This window comes from Portunus trituberculatus, chromosome 2 (genome assembly GCF_017591435.1).
Source record: "Portunus trituberculatus isolate SZX2019 chromosome 2, ASM1759143v1, whole genome shotgun sequence".
NCBI classification, from domain to species: Eukaryota; Metazoa; Arthropoda; class Malacostraca; order Decapoda; family Portunidae; genus Portunus; species Portunus trituberculatus.
Genome location: NC_059256.1, coordinates 2444578 through 2463528, shown reverse-complemented (window position 1 = coordinate 2463528; position 18951 = coordinate 2444578). Strand labels below are relative to the sequence as shown.

The window sequence follows — 18951 nt, the reverse complement described above, 5'->3', positions numbered from 1 at the left end:
TCACACACACACACACACACACACACACACACAGTTATTAATTAAGATTGTTTAAGTCTCTCTCTCTCTCTCTCTCTCTCTCTCTCTCTCTCATTGAAATATCTCTAAGAATGTGAGAAAACTAATTCTAAAAAGTTAAAGAGAGAGTTTTAATTTCTATTTGGCTACATTGAGACTACTATTAGCTCTCTCTCTCTCTCTCTCTCTCTCTCTCTCTCTCTCTCTCTCTCTCTCTCTCTCTCTCTCTCTCTAAGTAACATACATATATATACATAATAATAATAATGGCTTAAATTTTCTTTGGAATGTATTTGTTAAGAAGGAGGAGGAGGAGGAAGATTAAGAAGACGAGGAGGAGGAGGAGGAAGATTAAGAAGACAAAGAGGAGGAGGAGGATGATTATGAAGATGAGGAGAAGGAGGAGGAGGAAGATTAAGAAGACAAAGAGGAGGAGGAGGATGATTATGAAGATGAGGAGAAGGAGGAAGAGGAAGATTAAGAAGACAAAGAGGAGGAGGAGGAAGATTAAGAGGACAAAGAGGAGGAGGAGGAGGAAGATTAAGAAGACAAAGAGGAGGAGGAGGAGGAAGATTAAGAAGACAAAGAGGAGGAGGAGGAGGAAGATTAAGAAGACAAGAGGAGGAGGAGGAGGAAGATTAAGAAGACAAAGAGGAGAAGGAGGAAGATTAAGAAGACAAAGAGGAGGAGGAGAAGGAGGAAGATTAAGAAGACGAGGAGGAGAGAAAGAAGAAGACAAAGAGGAGGAGGAGGTAGAGAAAGGAGGAAGATTAAATAGAGAGGAGGAGAGAGAAAATGAGAGAAGAAGAGGAGGAGGAGGAGGAGGAGCAAGAAAAGAAGAAGAAGAAGAAGAAGAAGAGGAGGAGGAGGAGGAAACTGAAGCAAAACAAAGCAACAACCACATAAGACTCACAATGTCAAGCTAATTCGCCCTAAAATCACCCTTAAGTCCCAAACACCCTTAAAATGCCCTAAAACACCCTTAAAACACCCCAACACCATTTTAAGGGAATTTTCTACCCCTTAAACACAATGAGGGCTTCTTAAGGGTGCAAATCTCCTTCAAACATCAACTAGAGCCCTTAGAGACATTTTAAGGGTTTTTAAGGGTATTTTAGGGTTTACATTAGTCACAACACAGTTTAGGTCCCCTTAGAAATATACTTAAGGGTAGTTTTAGGGACATTTCAAGCCCTTAGCACATTTTTATTCTCATCTTAGGATCCCTTAAAACACCCTTAAAATATCAGCCCTATTTTAAGTACACTCATTTTAAGCCCTTAGCATACTTTTAGGGCTCATTTTAAGGGGTTACCCTAAAATGGCCTTAAAATTGTTAAGATCAGCCATATTTTAAGTAAAGTCCTGATATTTAAGTGTCTTTCTACCCTAAAACACCCTTAAAATTCTTTAGATCAGCCATATTTTAAGTAAGTCCTGATTTTTAAGGGTCTCTACCCTAAAACACCCTTAAAATTTTTCAGATCAGCCATATTTTAAGTTAGTCCTGATTTTAAGGGTCTTTAACCCTAAAACGCCCTTAAAAATGTTGAAAAAGTCATATTTTAAGTATACAAGTCTTGATTCTTAAGGGTCTACCCTAAAAACCCTTAAATTGTTCACAGCAGCCATATTTTAAGTAAACATTTTAAGGGCCTCTCTACTCTAAAACCCCTAAAAATGTTCAAATCAATCATTTTAAGCCCCGATTTTTAAGGGTCTTTACCCTAAAAACCCTTAAATTGTTCATAGCAGCCATATTTTAAGTAAACCTCATTTTAAGGGCCTCTCTACCCTGACACCCTTAAATTGTTCACATCACCCCATTTTAAGTAGGTTCAAATTTTGAGAATTTACCCTAAAACACCCTTAAAATGTTCATATCAGCTCTTTTTAAGTAGTAATTTTAAGGGGCTTTCTACCCTAAAACCCTAAAACACCCTTAAAATGTTCATATCAGCTCTTTTTTAAGTAATTTTAAGGGGCTTTCTACCCTAAAACACCCTTAAAATATTCACAGCCCATTAAACCCTAATCTCTTTAAGTTAACCCTTAAAATGAACAGAGAGATCCATTAAGTGTCTTTTAGTCATTTAGGGCTGCCAGTAGTCCCTAAAACCCCTAAAAATGTTCTTAAGGGTGTTTTTAGGTAGCAAGAACCCTTAAAATACACATCAGGTCTTTCAGAGGTCCATAAAGTGATAGACACCATATTTAAGGGCATTTCTAGACCTTAAAACCCTAAAAATTTTCTTAAGGGTGTTTTTAGGTAACTAGAACCCTTAAAATCACACATCAGGTCTTCCAGAGGTCCCTTAAGTCACACAACCAACATTTAAGGGTATTTCTAGACCTAAAAACCCGTCACTGATCCCTAAAGCCCTAAAAATGCACTTAAGGGTGTTTTAGGTAGTTAGAACCCTTAAAATCACACATCAGGTCTTTCCGAGGTCCCTTTAAGTCATACAACCAACATTTAAGGGTATTTCTAGACCTAAAACCCTGAAATTTTTTAAGGGTGTTTTTAGAACCCTTAAAATCACACATCAGGTCTTTAAGATATCCCTAAATTGATGGACAGCATATTTAAGGGCATTTTCAGGTCCACAACCCTTCAAAGGACAATTAAGGGTGTTTTTAAGGGCCGTGACACCTTAAAAATAATACTTGAGAACAATTTTAGGTCACTGGAACCCTTAAACTTAAAAATTGTCTTCTTTGGTGCAGAATATCCCTAAAATTATAAGTAAGGGAGATTTTAGGGACCTTAAAACCCTAAACATAAGTAATGGTCGTTTTTAGGGCCTTAAAACCCTAAAATCTTATATAAGGGTCAATTTTAGGGTACAAGTCTCTAAGATCATCAAGAAATGAGTATTTTGGCCCTTAAATCCCTAAAAAAATGTACATAAGGGTAATTTTAAGGAATTTCAACCCTAAAATCTCACATAAGGGTTGTTTTAGGGCATCAATTCCTAAAATAATACTTAAAGATTACATTTAGGTCCCAGTACCCTTAAAAATATCGTTCAGGGTTTTTTAAGGGTAGCATAACATCTTAAAACTACATTTGAGTATTTTAGAGCCCTTAAAACCCTGAAAATATCCTTAAGGGTCTTTAAGAGTATCAGAAGCCTTTAGAAGCAGCCTTAAGAGGGTTTAGAGTCCCAAGAACCCTTAAAAATAGGGTTTAAGGTAATTTAAGGTCCCAACAGCTTTAAGGGTCTTTTAGGGTACAAGAAAAGTTTAGGGTAAAACAACCCTTAAAACATAGTTTAGGGTCATTTTAAACCTCAAAAACCCTTAAAATACACATTTTAAGTCCCACAACCCTTAAAAACATACTTAAGGGTCATTTTAAACCTCAAAAACCCTTAAAATACACTTAAGGGTAATTTTAAGTCCCAAAAACCCTTAAAATACAGTTTAGGGTCGTTGTAACCCTTAAAAACATCCTTAAGGGTCAGTTTAGTAGCACATAATAATACAGTGACGAACTTTGCTGCCTCTAGAAGTGTTGGGGGTGGTGGTGGTGGTGGTGGTGGTGTTGCGGCGCTGTGGTGTTGAGTGTGGTAGAAATGTGGTGGACTTAGGGCGGCCCCAGAACGTACGTGGCGGAGTAGTAATAGTAGTAGTAGTAGCAGCAGTAGTAGTAGTAGTTTGGTTAGTAGCAGTAGCAGTGGTGGTCAAACTACAACTACTACTACTATTATTTTTCCCAGTAGTAGGAGTAGTGGTGGTGGTGGTGGTAGGAGTAGTAGCAGACCCATAACCACTACTACTACTACTACTACTACTTAAATAACTTCTACCAATATCATATTCGTAGAAGTTGTTATAGTCACTGTGGTTGTAGTAATTACCCTTCTTCTTTAAGGAGGAGGAGGAGGAGGAGGAGGAGGAGGAGGAGAGGTACTGTGCGTTGGTGCAATGGAGGAGGAGGAGGAAGAGGAGAAGGTAGGAGGAGCGGACGAGGAGGAGATTGGAGGAGCGGACGATGAGGAGATAGTAGGAGGCGCGGAGGAGGAGGAGGAGGAGGAGGTGACACACAAAGTAGATGGTTTGGAAGAGGAAGAAGAGGAGGAGGGAGGTTTTAAAGAGGATGGAGGCTTAGAAGGAGGAGGAGGAGGAGGTAGGAAGAGGAAGAGAGGAGGACGGAATGGAAGAGGAGGTGTAGGAAGAAGGAATCAAGGAGGAGGAGGAGGAGGAGGCAAATTTAGAACGAGAAGAAGAGGGAGGAGGAGGAGGAGGAGGAGGACAAGAAGAGGAGGAAGAAGATTTAGTAGTAGTAGTAGTAGAAGTAGTACCACCACCACCGCCACCACCACCACCACTACCTACACCTCCTTGCCACCACCAGCCCCCGCTTCCCCCGCCGCCGCCGCCGCTGGGCCACCATCACCGCCAAGGACGCCGCCCCCCTCTGTTGGTGGGGGCCCGGGGAGGGGGCGCTGAGAGAGAGAGAGAGAGAGAGAGAGAGAGAGAGAGAGAGATTAATTAATAGGTCACATTAAATTACTACCACTACTACTACTACTATTACTACTACTACTATCAGCTGTGCATTGCTTGGGCGTGAGAGAAAGTGAGAGAGAGTGAGAAAATGAGAGAAAGTGATGGTGGTGGTGGTGGTGGTGGTGGTGAAATAAAAAAAATAAATAAATAAATAAAATAATAATAATAATAATAATAATAATAATAATAATAATAATAATAACAATAATAATAATAATAATAATAATAATAAGCGAAGACGAAAGCCAAATTTTAACCCTGCCAAGCCCCTGCCAAGCTGAAGTGTCACTCTGTACCCTGCCAAGCCATGCCTCACCCTACCACACCCCTGCCAAGTCAATAAACATACTTAAAAACCTTGCCAACACTCTTAAAATGCACTCAAAACCCTGCCAAACTCTGCTAAGACCATTAAATGATCACAAACCCCTGCCAAGTCCCTTAAAATAAACTCAAAACCCTGCCAACACTCTTAAAATGCACTCACAACCCTGCCAAACCCTTCCAATCCTCTTAAAATGCACTCACACCACTGCCAAACCCTGCCAACTCTCTTAAAATGCACTCAAAACCCTGCCAAGACTTAAAATGGACTCACACCCCTGCCAAAATCCTTAAAATGCACTCAAAACCCTGTAAGATCCTTAAAATGCACCCTGCCAAGCCATCCCCTGCCCCCCCTACCCTGCCAAGCCACACCCTTCCCCTCTCTTACTCTGCGAAGCCATATCCTACCTCCCTTTAACCCTGCAAGCCATCCCCTGCCCCACTATACCCTGCCAAGCCATCCCCTGCCACACGCCCTGCCAAGCCCCCTGCCATGCTCCCTGTCATGCCCCCCCTGTCATTACCCTGCCAACGCCTCCAGCAGCTTGCCAGGGCCGCCCACTGATGCTCCTCTGCCACAGAAAAACAGGGGTTACAGGGGAGATGGTGGTGGTGGTGGTGGTGGTGGTGGTGGAAAATGATGGTTGTTATAATGTTTACTATTGTTACTACTACTACTACTACTATTACTACTATTACTACTACTACCACTACCACTACAGCTACTACTACTACTACTACTACTACTGCTACAATTACTACTACTACTACTACTACTACTACTACTACTACTACTACTACTACTACTGCTACTACTACTACTACTACTACTACTACTGCCACTTACACTACTACTACTACTACTACCACAGCTACACTACCAACCACAACCACAACCACCACCACCACCACCACTACTACTACTACTGCTACTGCTACTACTGCTACTACTGCTACTGCTGCTACTGCTACTACTGCTACTACTGCTACTACTACTACCACCTACTACACCACTACCACAACCACACCACCACCACCACCACTACTACTACTACTACTACTACTACTACTACTACCACCACCACTACTACTACTACTACTACTACTACTACTACTACTACTACCACTACTACTACTACTACTACTACTACTACTACTACTACTACTACTACTACAGTGTTAATAGTGATGACAATGATGATGATGATGATAATAATAATAATAGTTTTTCTTAATGTTCGAAGAATTAATTATAACTAATATTTGTTAAATGGAGAACTACTACTACTATTAGAACACACACACACACACAATAACACACACACACACACACACACACATCCTGAAACATCATAAACACTCAAAACACAACCAAACACTCAAAACACATCCAAAACACACCAAAACACTCCAAACCCACACACACCAACACACCTAAACACACACACACACACTCATACACACACACACCCTGAAACACCCAAAAAACACTCAAAACACATCCAAAACACACCAAAAACACTTCCAAACCCAGCAAAACACACCCAAACACCCCAAAACACACTCAAAACACACAAAACACTCAAACACCCCCAAACACACAAAACACTCAAAACACACCCCAAACACACAAAACACTCAAACACCCCAAAACACACAAAAACACTCAAAACACCCCCCAAACACACAAAAACACTCAAAACACACCCAAAACACACAAAACACTCAAAACACCCCACACACACAAAAACACTCAAAACACCCCCCAAACACACAAAACACTCAAAACACAACAAAACACACCAAAACACACAAAACACTCAAAACACACCCAAACACACAAAACACTCAAAACACCCAAAACACACACAAAACACTCAAAACACACCCCAAAACACACAATAACACTCAAAACACACACCCAAAACACACAAACACACACACACACACGCACCTCTTCTGGGTGAGTTAGCAGCGGGTGACACAGAGGCAGTAGAATTAGCTCGCGCACCAAAGGACAAGCTTCTACCAACACTAGTGGCTTGCCCCGGAATTCTGGACCTTCCCCCGCGCCCCGCCCCACCCCCGCTGACCCCTGGGGCTGCCCGGGGGTGAGACGCACACCTCCCGGGGCCCTGGGGTGACCGGGAGCCCTGGGAACCACCCCGGGGGGACTTTTTGGGGTCAATATGTAAAGGCAAGCGAGATTTCTGAGAGGGTGAAAGTTTGTGTGTGTGTGCGTGTGTGTCTGTGTGCGTGTCATGTACGTGTGTGTGTGCGTACAGTTGCTGGGTGTTGTCTCTGGGGTGTGCGTGCGTGTATGTGCGTGTGTGTGTGCGTGTGGGACGGTGAGCGGAGTGTGCGTGCGTGTGTGTGCGTGTGTGCTGGTGACTGCATGTGTGTGTGTGCGTATTGGCTGTGTGTGTGTGAAGGGGAGCTGTGTGCGTGAGCGTGTGCGTGTGCGTGTGCGTGTGCGTGTGCATGTGCGTGTGCGTTTGCATGTGCGTTTGCGTGTGTGTGTGTGTTTATTGGGGTTATAATTCTAGCCCCCCTTGTTTCTTGTGGGGGGCGGGAGGGGGGGCTGGGGAGGGCCTCTTGCCACTCACGCTTCTGCAGAGAGAGAGAGAGAGAGAGAGAGAGAGAGAGAGAGAGAGTTAATTTCTTGATATATTGTTAAAAAAAAAACTTTAAAATCATGTTAATTTTATGGAAAAACATTCAAAACACCCTAAAAACACCCTAAAACCCCCTAAAACACCCCAAAACATAATTAAAACACCCTAAAACACCCTAAAACATACTTAAAACACCCAAAACACCCCAAAATCCCCAAAACACCCCAAAACATACTTAAAACACCCCAATATCACCTTACCTATTAGCGTGGTGGTGGTGCGGGTGGTGGTGGAGTGCGGCAGGGGCTGTGGCAGGGGTTGGGGCAGTGACAGGGGCAGGGGTGGGCCTCTGCTCCACCCCTGCCAAGGTTAATTTCCTATCGTGTCTAAGGAGAGACATCTTCTCTTGCACCGATAGGCCTATGAAGATACGCCAGATTCGCTCTCTTGCTAGCCCCTCCTGTAGAGAGAGAGAGAGAGAGAGAGAGAGAGAGAGAGAGAGAGAGAGAGAGAGAGAGAGAGAGAATTTGATTAAGATTAGGTTGAGGTACATTACACACACACACACACACACACACACACACACACACACACACACACTAGAACTTCAATAAAACACCCCAAACAACACCAAACACAATGAAACACTCAAACAACACCGCAGAAACACACACACACCTGTTTGATACACTTCAATGACAACCCCAAACACACTAAAACATCCCAAAAAACACCCAAAAATGCTAAAAATCTTAATAAAACACCCCAAACACACTAAAACACCCCAAAAATGCTTAAATCTTAATAAAAACACCCCAAACACACTAAAAACACACTAAAACACCCCAAAACACCCAAAAGCTTAAATCTTCAAAATACCCTTAAAACAATTGCTTAACACACTTATACACCCTAAATCATCCACAAATACCCAAAACACCCAAAATGTTAAAACCCCAAAACACCCCAAAACACTTAAAAAATACTCCAAAAAACACCAAAATCTACCTAAACACATCAAAATACCCTAAAACACCCCAAAACAGACCAAAGCACCCTAAAACAAACCAAAACATACCAAAACCACCAAAACACTTAAACACCCCAAAAACACACTAAAACACCCTAAACATCTGAAATCACACCCAAACACCCTAAACACCACCAAACACTAAAACACCCAAAAACACCAAAACACCCTTAAAAAACCTCAAACACACCAAAACACCCAAAACACCCTAAACACACCAAATTAACCTAAAACACCCCTAAAACACACCAACACACCCAAAAAACACCTCAAAACTCCCAAAATACCCTAAACACACCAAAACACCCCAAAACACACCAACACACCCAAACACACCAAAACACACCCAAAACACACCCAAACACCCAAAACATCCCAAAACACCAAAACACCTAAAACACCAAAACACCCCAAAACACACCAAAACACCCCAAAACACCTAAAACACCCAAAACACCAAAACACCCTAAAACACCCAAAAACACCAAAACACCCAAAACACCCTTAAAACACAAAACACCCAAAACACCCTAAAAAACACACCAAAACACCAAAACACCCAAAACACCCAAAACACCTAAAACACCAAAACACCAAACACCCAAAACACCCCAAAACACCAAAACACACTAAAACACCAAAACACCCCAAAACACCAAAACACAAAACACAAAACACCCAAAAAACACAAAAACACCAAAACACCAAAAACACCAAAACCACAAAACACACAAAACACCCAAAACACACAAAAACAAAACACACAAAAACATCCAAAACACACCCAAAACACACCAAAACACCCCAAAAACACACCAAAACACCCTAGAACACCCCAAAACACACAAACACCCCAAAACACCCAAACACACCCACCTGTTTGTATAGCGCTTTATGTAGCTCCACATCTCCACGGTGTAAATTATCTGCCACAATGTCGCGGTGGAACTGTCTAGCGAGTTTAGCTATCTCTGCTAACGTCGCTACTTGTTCCTGCACCAGCCTTGTCCTTAGCAGTCTAGCGGTCAGCCAGCGACGGACACTGGCTTGTAAACGCACCAGGCCCTTGAGGAACACTGGGTGGCTAGCCTGAGAGAGAGAGAGAGAGGAGAGGATAGACTGAGAGGTTAAGTTAGGTTAGATGAGGTTTTGGTGTGTTTTGGGGTGTTTTGAGGTGTTTTTGGTGTGTTTTGGTGTGTTTTGAGGTGTTTTGGTGTGTTTTGAGGTGTTTTGGTGTGTTTTGTGTGTTTTGTGTGTTTTGTGTGTTTTGTGTTTTTTGTGTTTTGGTGTTTTGGTGTTTTGATGTGTTTTGTGTTTTGTGTGTTTTGGTGTTTTGGTGTGTTTTGGTGTGTTTTGGGTGTTTTGGTGTGTTTTGGTGATTTGGGGTGTTTTGGTGTGTTTTGAGTGTTTTGTTTGGGGTGTTTTGGGTGTTTTGGGGTGTTTTGGGTGTTTTGAGGTGTTTTGGTGTGTTTTGGTGTTTGGGTGTTTTGGTGTTTTGAGTGTTTTAGGGTGTTTTGGTGTGTTTGAGGTGTTTTGTGTTTTGGTGTGTTTTGGTGTGTTTTGGTGTGTTTTGTTTTTGTGTGTTTTTGGTGTGTTTTGGGGTGTTTTGATGTGTTTTGGGTGTTTTAGAGAGAGAGAGAGAGAGAGAGAGAGAGAGAGAGAGAGAGAGAGAGAGAGAGAGAGAGAGAATAAAACAAAGAAAAAAAAACACACACACACACACACACACACAGAAAAGAGAGAGAAACAGAGAAACAGAGAAACACACACACACACACACACACACACACACACACACACACACACACACACACACACTCACCAAGGGATGAACTGGCATCTTCCTGGACATTCCAATCTCAAACTCCCTCTGTGGCACCATGTCCAATCCTGCCTCCCCTGCCATTCCTTGCCGTCTCTGGCCACCCTGCACCCTCTGGCCCCCTTCCGCAAAGACCTCAGGGTGTGTGGCAAGCAGGCTGGTGATTGTAGTAGGCTTAGATGTTGTATAGGCCTCACCAGCCCCTAAAACTCTAAATAGACCCGGCTGTAGGGTCACATTTGGGTCCTGCGACAGCTCTGCCTCAAATTTGTCATATTCATCTTCCGGTGTGCAAAGTCGATAGTATTCCATGGCAGGGGGGAGGCTGGCAGGGGGAGGGCTTGGTGTGGCTGTAGCAGGGGGCTTATAGTTGTTGTTACCCCCACAGTTAGTAACGGTGTTGTTGTTGGTGTCATTGGAATCGCGATTTATAAAGAGTGGAAGGATGTTTGGCGGTGTGGCGCTCGACTGCTCCAGGGAAAAAGTTGCGTTTGCTACCACCATTACTTGACCTCCAACTTTGACCTTCTGTGGGGCTTCTAAGGGTGTTGGCGGGGCTAGCAGGGTTGCCAATTGGTCTGTGGTAACGCCATGCAGCTGCTGGAGACACTGCTGCACCTCTTGCTGTTGTCGTCTTCTGAGAGCTTCTACTTCTTGTTCTTGCTTGGCCTTTAACAGCGACAGCACGTGATCAACTGGTTTGCCTGGCTGTGTGGTGACTGCGGTGGATGCGGTGGAGGTGGTGGGGTGGTCACGTCTCTGAGGGACTATTTTCACCACCTGGCTAGGCTCGGAAGGCGGGAGGGCTGCGTTCCCCATAAACTTGCACCACTAAACACTCCTCGTCCTCATCTGTGTCACTTTCCTGCGATGACATTTGCATCTTACAAAACTCATCTTTTCTTTGCCTTTCGTCGTCCTGGCGGTGTCGAGGGCTGCTATGGGAATCCGGTAGCCCTCCCCGGGTCTGCATAATCCCTGGGTCATGTCTGGGGCTGCCCTGAATCCGTCTAGGGGACTGTTTAGTAAGTGTGTCGTGAGGGCTGGAAATTTTTCGAGAGTGTGCACCAGTTTCAGGAGCTTGTGTGTCCTTTGTAGGGGTGCGTGGGGGCGCTGTGTCCTTACGAGGGGATGCGCGGGTGCCTTGTGTGTCCCTCTGTGGGCTGCGGTGCTGTGGTGACTGTGTGGCTGTGGCAAAACCTGGATGTTTCTCCGGCGATGTGTGTGTGATGAAATCCTTCCGTGGTGATGTTCTTGGTGTTAGTTCCTTGCGTGGGAGGTGTGTGGGGGCTCCTCGAGGACTCTTGGGGCGTCTGGGGGTGCAGTCTGGGCCGGGGCAGCGGGGCGCACCTCCCCGATAAAATCATCATTATAAACAATAGTACTTGGTTCTGTTTCACTGCTGTCTTCCGAGGAGCTTTCAGCACCTTCATCCGCCCCGGCTGTACCCCGCCCCACAGGACCCCCGACGATGAACTGGGGCACCGGTACACCCTCTGGCTCATCCTGGGGCACTGGCGGGGACTGGGGCACCTCTGACTTCCCTGTGGGGCTTCGTGGCGTGACAGGACTGCTCATCAATTCAATCCCCTCATCACTGCTAATTTTTGCTTTATCTGATGGAGTTACTGGGGCACTTTGGGGCTCAACCGGGGCATCACGGGGCAAAACCGGGGTGTGGGAGGGTGCGTCAGTGCTCTGTGCCCCATCCTGCCCCGACCCCGTGCCATTGTGGCTGGTGGAGGGGCAGCTAGCGGAGGAGGAAGAAGGGGAGGTAGACAACTTCCGAACTGATGCAAAGTAGTCGCTGGAGCTTAGGTAGATCAACCGACGACTTGACAGGCGACTCGGAAACTGCAGCCAGGCATCATCAGTCAGGTGCCCCAGGTAGCTGTCCAGGTACCTGCCGGGACGGGGCGGAACAGGGCTGTTAGTAAGTGGTGTTTTTAAGGGGTGTTTTGGTTAATTTAGGTGTGTTTTGGTGGGTTTTTGGTGTGTTTTGGGGTGTTTTTGGTGTGTTTTGGTGTGTTTCAATGTGTTTTGTTGTGTTTTGGTGTGTTTTGATGTGTTAATGTTTTGGTGTATTTAAGGAGGTTTTGGAGAGTTTTGTGGTGGGTGGGTTTTGGGATGTTTTGGTGTATTTAAGAAGGTTTTGGAGAGTTTTGTGATGTTTGGGTGTGTGTTTGGTGTGTTTTGTTTTGGTGCGTTTGGGGTGTTTTGATGTGTTTTGAGATGTTTTTGGTGTGTTTTGAGATGTTTTGGTGTGTTTTGGGTGCGTTTGGGGTGTTTTGTGTTTTGGGGTGTTTTGTGTGTTTGAGATGTTTATGGTGTGTTTTGGGGTGTTTTGGTGTGTTTTGGTGTGTTTGAGATGTTTATGGTGTGTTTTTGTGTTTTGGGTGTTTTGGTGTGTTTGAGATGTTTAGGTGTGTTTGATGTGTTTTGAGATGTGTGGTGTTTAGGTGTGTAATAATGTTAAGTGATGTTTTCAGTGTGTTTTTGAGATGTTTTGAGGTGTTTATGGGGTGTTTTCCTGTGTTTTGGATGATTTGGTGTGTTTTTGAGGTGTTTTGGGATGTTTTAGGGTATTTCAGAGTGTTTTGTGATGTTTTGGGGTATTTCAGAGTGTTTTGGGGTGTTTTGGATGTGATTTGGGTGTGTTTTTGTGTGTTTTGGGATGTTGTGGTGTGCTTTAGAGTGTTTTGAGGACTTTTGGGGTGTTCTGAGTGTGTTTAGTGGTGTTTTGCTGTGTTTTGGGTGTGTTTTGGGATGTTTTGGGGTGTTTGGATGTGTTTTGGGGATGTTTTGGGGTGTTTAAGAGTGTTTTGGTGTGTTTTGGGATCTTTTGGGGTGTTTAAGAGTGTTTAGGGTGTGTTTGGGTGTATATGGGTGTGTTTTGGTGCATTTTGGGTATGTTTGGGTGTGTTTGGGGATGTTTTGGGGTGTTTAAGAGTGTTTTGGCTGTGTTTGGGTGTATTCTGGGTGTGTTTGGGCATGTTTTGGGTGTGTTTGGTTGTGTTTTGGGTGTGTTTGGGTGTATTCTGGGTGTGTTTGAGTATGTTTTGGGTGTATTTGGGTGTGTTTGGGTGTGTTTGGATGTTTGGTTGTGTTTTGGGTGTGTTTTGGATGTGTTTGGGTGTGTTTTGTGGTGTTTTTAAGAGAATTGTGAGTCCGTTTGCAAGTTAACGTTTTGTGAAGTGTGTTTGCATTGTCTTATAACGAGAAAACAAACGGACGAACAAACAAACGCAAAAACAAACAAAGAGAAAAAAAAAAAAAACGTAAATTGAAACCAAGAAACGACAGAAAATATTGAAACAAACAAACAAACAAACAAACTTACTCTTGATGTGAAGGGAAGGAGGAGGAGGAGGAGGAGGAGGAGGGGGGTGAAGGAGGAGGGGGGGTAGAAGGTGCAGGGGAGGCAGGGGTGAGGTCGGCAGGGTCATCAGGGCCGGCAGGGTGACCAGGAACCCTAAAAATCAAAATAAAAATACAAATAAATAAAAATGACAGACATACAGACAGACAGACATACATACAGACAGACAGACAGACATACAGACGGACACTTACTTGCTGCCAACACTCCGGGACGGGTCAAGAGGCTGCCCCGCTGACCACCTCCGAGCACGCCCTGTCCCGCCCCGCTTCTCCCTCCTTTCCGACGCGACAGAGGCCGAACGGTGCTCCTCCTGGCCGTGGCGGGGCTCAGGCGGGGCGGATGGGGCAGGAAGCGGGGCCGGGACAGGGTTAGGGAGGCTGCTGTGCATCTGCTGTGGCGGGGCGGGGCGTAACGCAGCTGTGGCCTCTAAGCCTAACAGCCCTGATGAACAGCGTCTGGTCAGCTGTTCTAAATAGTCATCCAGGTAGTCGCTGTGGCTGCTGCTGCGTCCAGAATCGCGCTGTGGGGCCTCGAACACCCCGCCCCGGTACCCACGCTGCCCTGCCCCGGTACGCCCCTTAGAACGCGGAGTATCATCAACATTATCCGAACTTTCAACTTCGCTCGGTAAACTGCCAGCTCCTTCTTCCGACTCCAGTAATTCCTCAGCCCCATCGCTAACTGACGGGAAACTGAGGCTCACAGAGGTTGACTGGGGCTCCTGCGGGTCTTGTGGGTCTGAGGGCGGGGCTGGGGCGGGGCTGGCAGTGACAGGGCGGGGCAAAACGGAAGCTGGGTCACGTTTTCCTAATATAATGTCAGTAGCAATATCTGGACTTGAGCTGAGAAGGAGAGCTTGGTCTATCTCGATCTGTTTGGGGTGAATATGGGGTGATTAGGGATGTTTTGGGGTGTGTATGAGGGTGTAGGGGTGTTAGGAGGGTGTAGGTGTGTTTTGGGTGTATTTTGAGGGGGGGTTTTGGTGTTTTTAGGTGTGTTTTGAGTGTTTTTAGGGTGTTTTGAGTGTGTTTTGGTGTGTTTTGGTGTGTTTTGGTGTGTTTAGGGTGTTTTGGTAAGTTTTGGGGTGTTTGAGGGTGTGTTATGGTGTGTTTGGTGTGTTTGGGGTGTTTGAGGGTGTTTGGTGTGTTTGGGGTGTTTTGGTGTGTTTGGGGTGTGTTTGGTGTGTTTTGGGGTGTTTAGTGTGTTTTGGGTGTTTTGGTGTGTTTGGTGTGTGTGTGTTTGGTGTATTTTGGTGTGTTATGGTGTGTTTTAGTGTGTTTTGGGTGTTTAAGTGTGTTTATGGTGTGTTTGGGGTGTTTAGGGTGTTTTGATGTGTTTAGGGTGTGTTTGGTGTGTTTGATGTGTTTGGTGTGTTTTAGTGTGTTTTGGTGTGTTTGTGTGTTTTGGGTGTTTTGGAGTGTTTTAGTGTGTTTTTGAGTGTTTAAGGGTGTTTTGATGTGTTTGGGGTGTGTTATGGTGTGTTTTGGTGTGTTTTGGGGTGTTATGGTGTGTTTTGGTGTGTTATGGTGTGTTTTGGGGTGTTTGGATGTGTTTGGGGTGTGTTTTGGTGTGTTTTGGTGTGTTTTGGGGTGTTTTGGTGTGTTTGGTGTATTTTGAGTGCATCTTGAGTGTGTTATGATATTTTGAGTGTTTTGAGTGCATTTTGAATGAGTTCTGAGTGCATTAGGGTGTCCTGAGTGTTTTGAGTGAGTTTGAGTGCATTCAAGTGTTTTTGAGTGTTATGACAAAATTTTGAGGGCATTAGAAAACTTAAACTGTATTTTGAGAGCATTTAGGGGTCTCTCTCTCTCTCTCTCTCTCTCTCTCTCTCTCTCTCTCTCTCTCTCTCTCTCTCACACACACACACACACACACACACTGAATTTTAGTGTTTTTGTGGATTTTGAGCAATTTTGAGTGAGCTTTGAGCGTGTTTTGAGTGCGTTAAGATATTCTGAGTGCGTTTTGAGTGCGTTTGAGTGAGTTATGACAAATTTTTAGTGCATTACAGAACTTAAACAATTTTTTGAGAACATTAACACACACACACACACACACACACACACACACACCACCAAAGACGACATATCCATCCACGAATCACAGGAGGCGCTGCGCTGGGTGGAGCCGCCCCCACCCCCGCCCCCACCCCCTCCCCCCTCCACCCCCAACATATACGGCTGGAGGTCGGTGGAGGTGGTGGCTGTGGAGGCGGTGGTGGTGGTGGTGGCTGAGCTGTCATCATTGCTGGTAGAAGTGGTGGTGGTGGTGGTGGCTGTGGTGGTGGTGGCAGTCTGGAGGTGGTGGTAGTGGTAGTAGTAGTGGGAGGAGGAGGAGGAGGAGGAGGAGGAGGAGGAGGAGGAGGAGGAGGAGGAGGAGGAGGAGGAGGAGGAGGAGGAGGAGGAGGAGGAGAAGGAGGATATATATGCATTATTTAATTCAATTCTTTCATGTATCTATCTTTCTCTCTCTCTCTCTCTCTCTCTCTCTCTCTCTCTCTCTCTCTGACCTTGCCTCTCCTGCTGCTGTTCTGTGACCTCAGCTGCCCAATCTCCTGCTGTGTTCGGATGGCCCTCTCTCGCAGTAGCCTCGCAGCAGCCCTCTCCTCTTCACTCAGCTGGGAGAAGGAGGAGGAGGAGGAGGAGGAGGAGGAGGAGGAGGAGGAGGAGGAGGAGGAGGAGGAGGAGGAGGAGGAGGAGGAGAAGAGAAGAAGAAGAAGAAGAAGAAGAAGAAGAAGAAGAAGAAGAAGAAGAAGAAGAAGAAATGATAAGTTAATAATAATAATAATAATAATAATAATAATAATAATAATAATAATAATAATAATAATAATAATAATAATAATAATTCTGTAATAACTTTGATAAATCTCTCTCTCTCTCTCTCTCTCTCTTTAAACACCCCAAAATACCCCAAAAACACACTTAAAACACCCAAACTCAACCCTGAAATCTCTCTCTCTCTCTCTCACTCTCACTATCCCTCTCTCTCTCTCTCTCTCTCTCTCTCACAATAGGTCCCAAGAATAGTGCAGCCACGGATCCTGATGAGCGACATGGCAGCTCGGAGGGATACAGAAAGGCAGTCGACGTCTACATCTCTCTCTCTCTCTCTCTCCCTCTCCCTCTCTCTCTCTCGTTTCCTCGGTACGTCTCTGCAAAGAAAAAAAAGAGATTGATTAAAGAGAGCGGTAGAATGGACGAGGCATGAGCTGAGGATTGTGGGAAGCAGATGATGGAATAAACTAATTTTTTGAGAGAGAGAGAGAAAGAAAGAGAGAGAAATTGAAAGACACAGATGATTTAGAGATAGGGAGGAAGAGAAAGCTAACACGATTTATACAATACATGCGTTCCGAGAGGCACTGCGTATTTCAAAACTGACGTATAATAAGCTTTGTCGTAAAAACACTAGACAATAAGGTTCTGATCGCATATAAACACTCCCAATCGCGTAAATCTAATTGTTTTATTTTTTGAAGTCGTGTATTAACCGTGTAAATTAACCAGGTGTATATCAAGTCGTTTGTTTATGTGGGGGGGTGTTTAGAATAGTGAAGATTGGTTATTAATGTTCTGACACCCATAGAGTCTTCAAAATGCACATAAAATCGCTAACTTCACCAAAATATCAACGTAAAAATGTTCTACTCTCTCTGTGTGTGTGTGTGTGTGTGTGTGTTTGTGTACTTCACCAAAATATCAACGTAAAAATGTTCTACCTCTCTGTGTGTGTGTGTTTGTGTGTACTTCACCAAAATATCAACGTAAAAATGTTCTACCTCTCTCTGTGTGTGTGTGTGTGTGTGTGTGTACTTCACCAAAATATCATCGTAAAATGTTCTACCTCTCTGTGTGTGTGTGTTTGTGTGTACTTCACCAAAATATCAACGTAAAAATGTTCTCTCTCTCTCTCTGTGTGTGTGTGTTTGTGTGTGTACTTCACCAAAATATCAACGTAAAAATGTTCTACCTCTCTCTGTGTGTGTGTGTGTGTGTGTGTGTGTGTGTGTGTGTGTGTGTGTGTGTGTGTGTGTGTGTGTGTGTCACCAATTAATCCTGTCAGCCAAACTTGTAAGTGAATGCAGATCGTGACAGCTTTAGTGGTGTTTGTGAACATTGGCAGGGGCAGCACCATGTTACCCTGTCAGGAGGGGGTGACTGGTGACTGACTGGTAGCTGTGGTGATTGGTGATTGGTGACTGGTGGGCTGTGGTTGTGGTGATTGGTGACTGACTGGTGGCTGTGGTGATTGGTGACTGACTGGTGGCTGTGGTGACTGTTGGGCTGTGGCTGTGGTGACTGGTGACTGGTGGGTTGTGTTTGTGTATATAAGTTAATTTTATTTTTTGTTTCAATGGTGGAGGAGGAGGAGGAGGAGGAGGAGGAGGAAGAGGAAGAGGAAGAGGAAGAGGAGGAGGAGGAGGAGGAGGTTAGATAAATTAATCAAGGAACACTTAACACGTCACATATTACAGGGGTAGAATAGGTAAGTTTCCCCTGCCAACCCTACCCTACCCTCCCTGTCTCTCCCCTACCCACCCCTGTCATTCTAAGCCCTCCCTTCCTTATTTCCCTCCCTGCCAACCTTACTCTTCCTGTCTCTCCCCTACCCACTCGTGTCCTTCCAAGCTCACCCCTGTCGTCCCCTGCCCTACACACCCCTAATTTTCTCTCCCCTGTCTTCCTACCCTATTTACCTCTCCCCTGCCATCCCCTGTACCCTACACCCCTCCACTTTCCTCTCCCCTGCCAAATAACAAGGTGTAGGGGTGTGGTGAATTCCTCTCCTCTCCCTCTCTCTCCCACGCCCTCTCCCTCTCTCCCACGCCCGTCTCCCTTTGCTTACCCGGCGGGCGCCACTCCTGCGGGACGTGGGTGGGCGTGGGCAGGGGCGTGGCGGGCGTGAAAGGCACTCCCGCCAAAATATTGCTGCTGTCACCCACCTGCCGTCCTCCACATTGGCTGATGGCGATGATGGTGGCGCTGCTCTTGATCTTGATGGTCTGACTTGCTGATTTTTATTTTATTTGTTTATTTGTTAGTGTTTTAATGTCATATGGAGATTAAACTGTGACTTAAATTATTTTGTTCATTTCTTTGTGTTACTAGTTTGTGATTCTTGCAGTTTTAGATGTTGTAGATGATAATGGTATATATTTAATCTATTTTTCACTGATTACTAACTAACTAACTTGTTTTCATCTGTTTTACCATTTTCTTACTTGTTTTAATTTTATATT

The 18951-nt window shown here is 44.8% G+C and overlaps 1 protein-coding gene across 4 annotated transcripts; it reads right to left on the bottom strand.

Moving 5' to 3' along the window:
• Window positions 1-4324: 4324 nt before the first annotated feature.
• On the bottom strand, window positions 4325-18690 carry LOC123502291 (polycystic kidney disease protein 1-like 3). 4 transcript variants are annotated; one of them, XM_045251522.1, is made up of 9 exons: window positions 18558-18690; window positions 16721-16863; window positions 16219-16326; window positions 15785-16003; window positions 13901-14580; window positions 13668-13799; window positions 10328-12230; window positions 9382-9594; window positions 7748-7935 (listed from the first exon to the last, which is right to left on the bottom strand). In XM_045251522.1, exons 4-7 carry the CDS (start codon window positions 15881-15883, stop codon window positions 11588-11590), a joined length of 1554 nt encoding a protein of 517 aa, XP_045107457.1. In that variant the 5' UTR covers window positions 15884-16003; window positions 16219-16326; window positions 16721-16863; window positions 18558-18690; the 3' UTR covers window positions 7748-7935; window positions 9382-9594; window positions 10328-11587. The 4 variants fall into 4 exon arrangements, with proteins under 4 accessions (XP_045107461.1, XP_045107457.1, XP_045107458.1 ...); XM_045251523.1 differs by having other exon boundaries at window positions 18655-18678; XM_045251524.1 differs by lacking the exon at window positions 13668-13799 and having other exon boundaries at window positions 18558-18666.
• Between the last annotated feature and the right edge of the window lie 261 nt (window positions 18691-18951).

Excerpts from the sequence above, each read along its gene's own strand:
- LOC123502291 (XM_045251522.1), bottom strand. The coding sequence starts at position 15,883 with ATGTTGGGGGTGGAGGGGGGAGGGGGTGGGGGCGGGGGTGGGGGCGGC. Across the intron at positions 14,581-15,784 it reads GGATGGATATGTCGTCTTTG|ATCGAGATAGACCAAGCTCT; the intron begins GTGGTGTGTGTG and ends CACCCCAAACAG. Across the intron at positions 12,231-13,667 it reads TCCTTCCCTTCACATCAAGA|GTACCTGGACAGCTACCTGG; the intron begins GTAAGTTTGTTT and ends CCGTCCCGGCAG.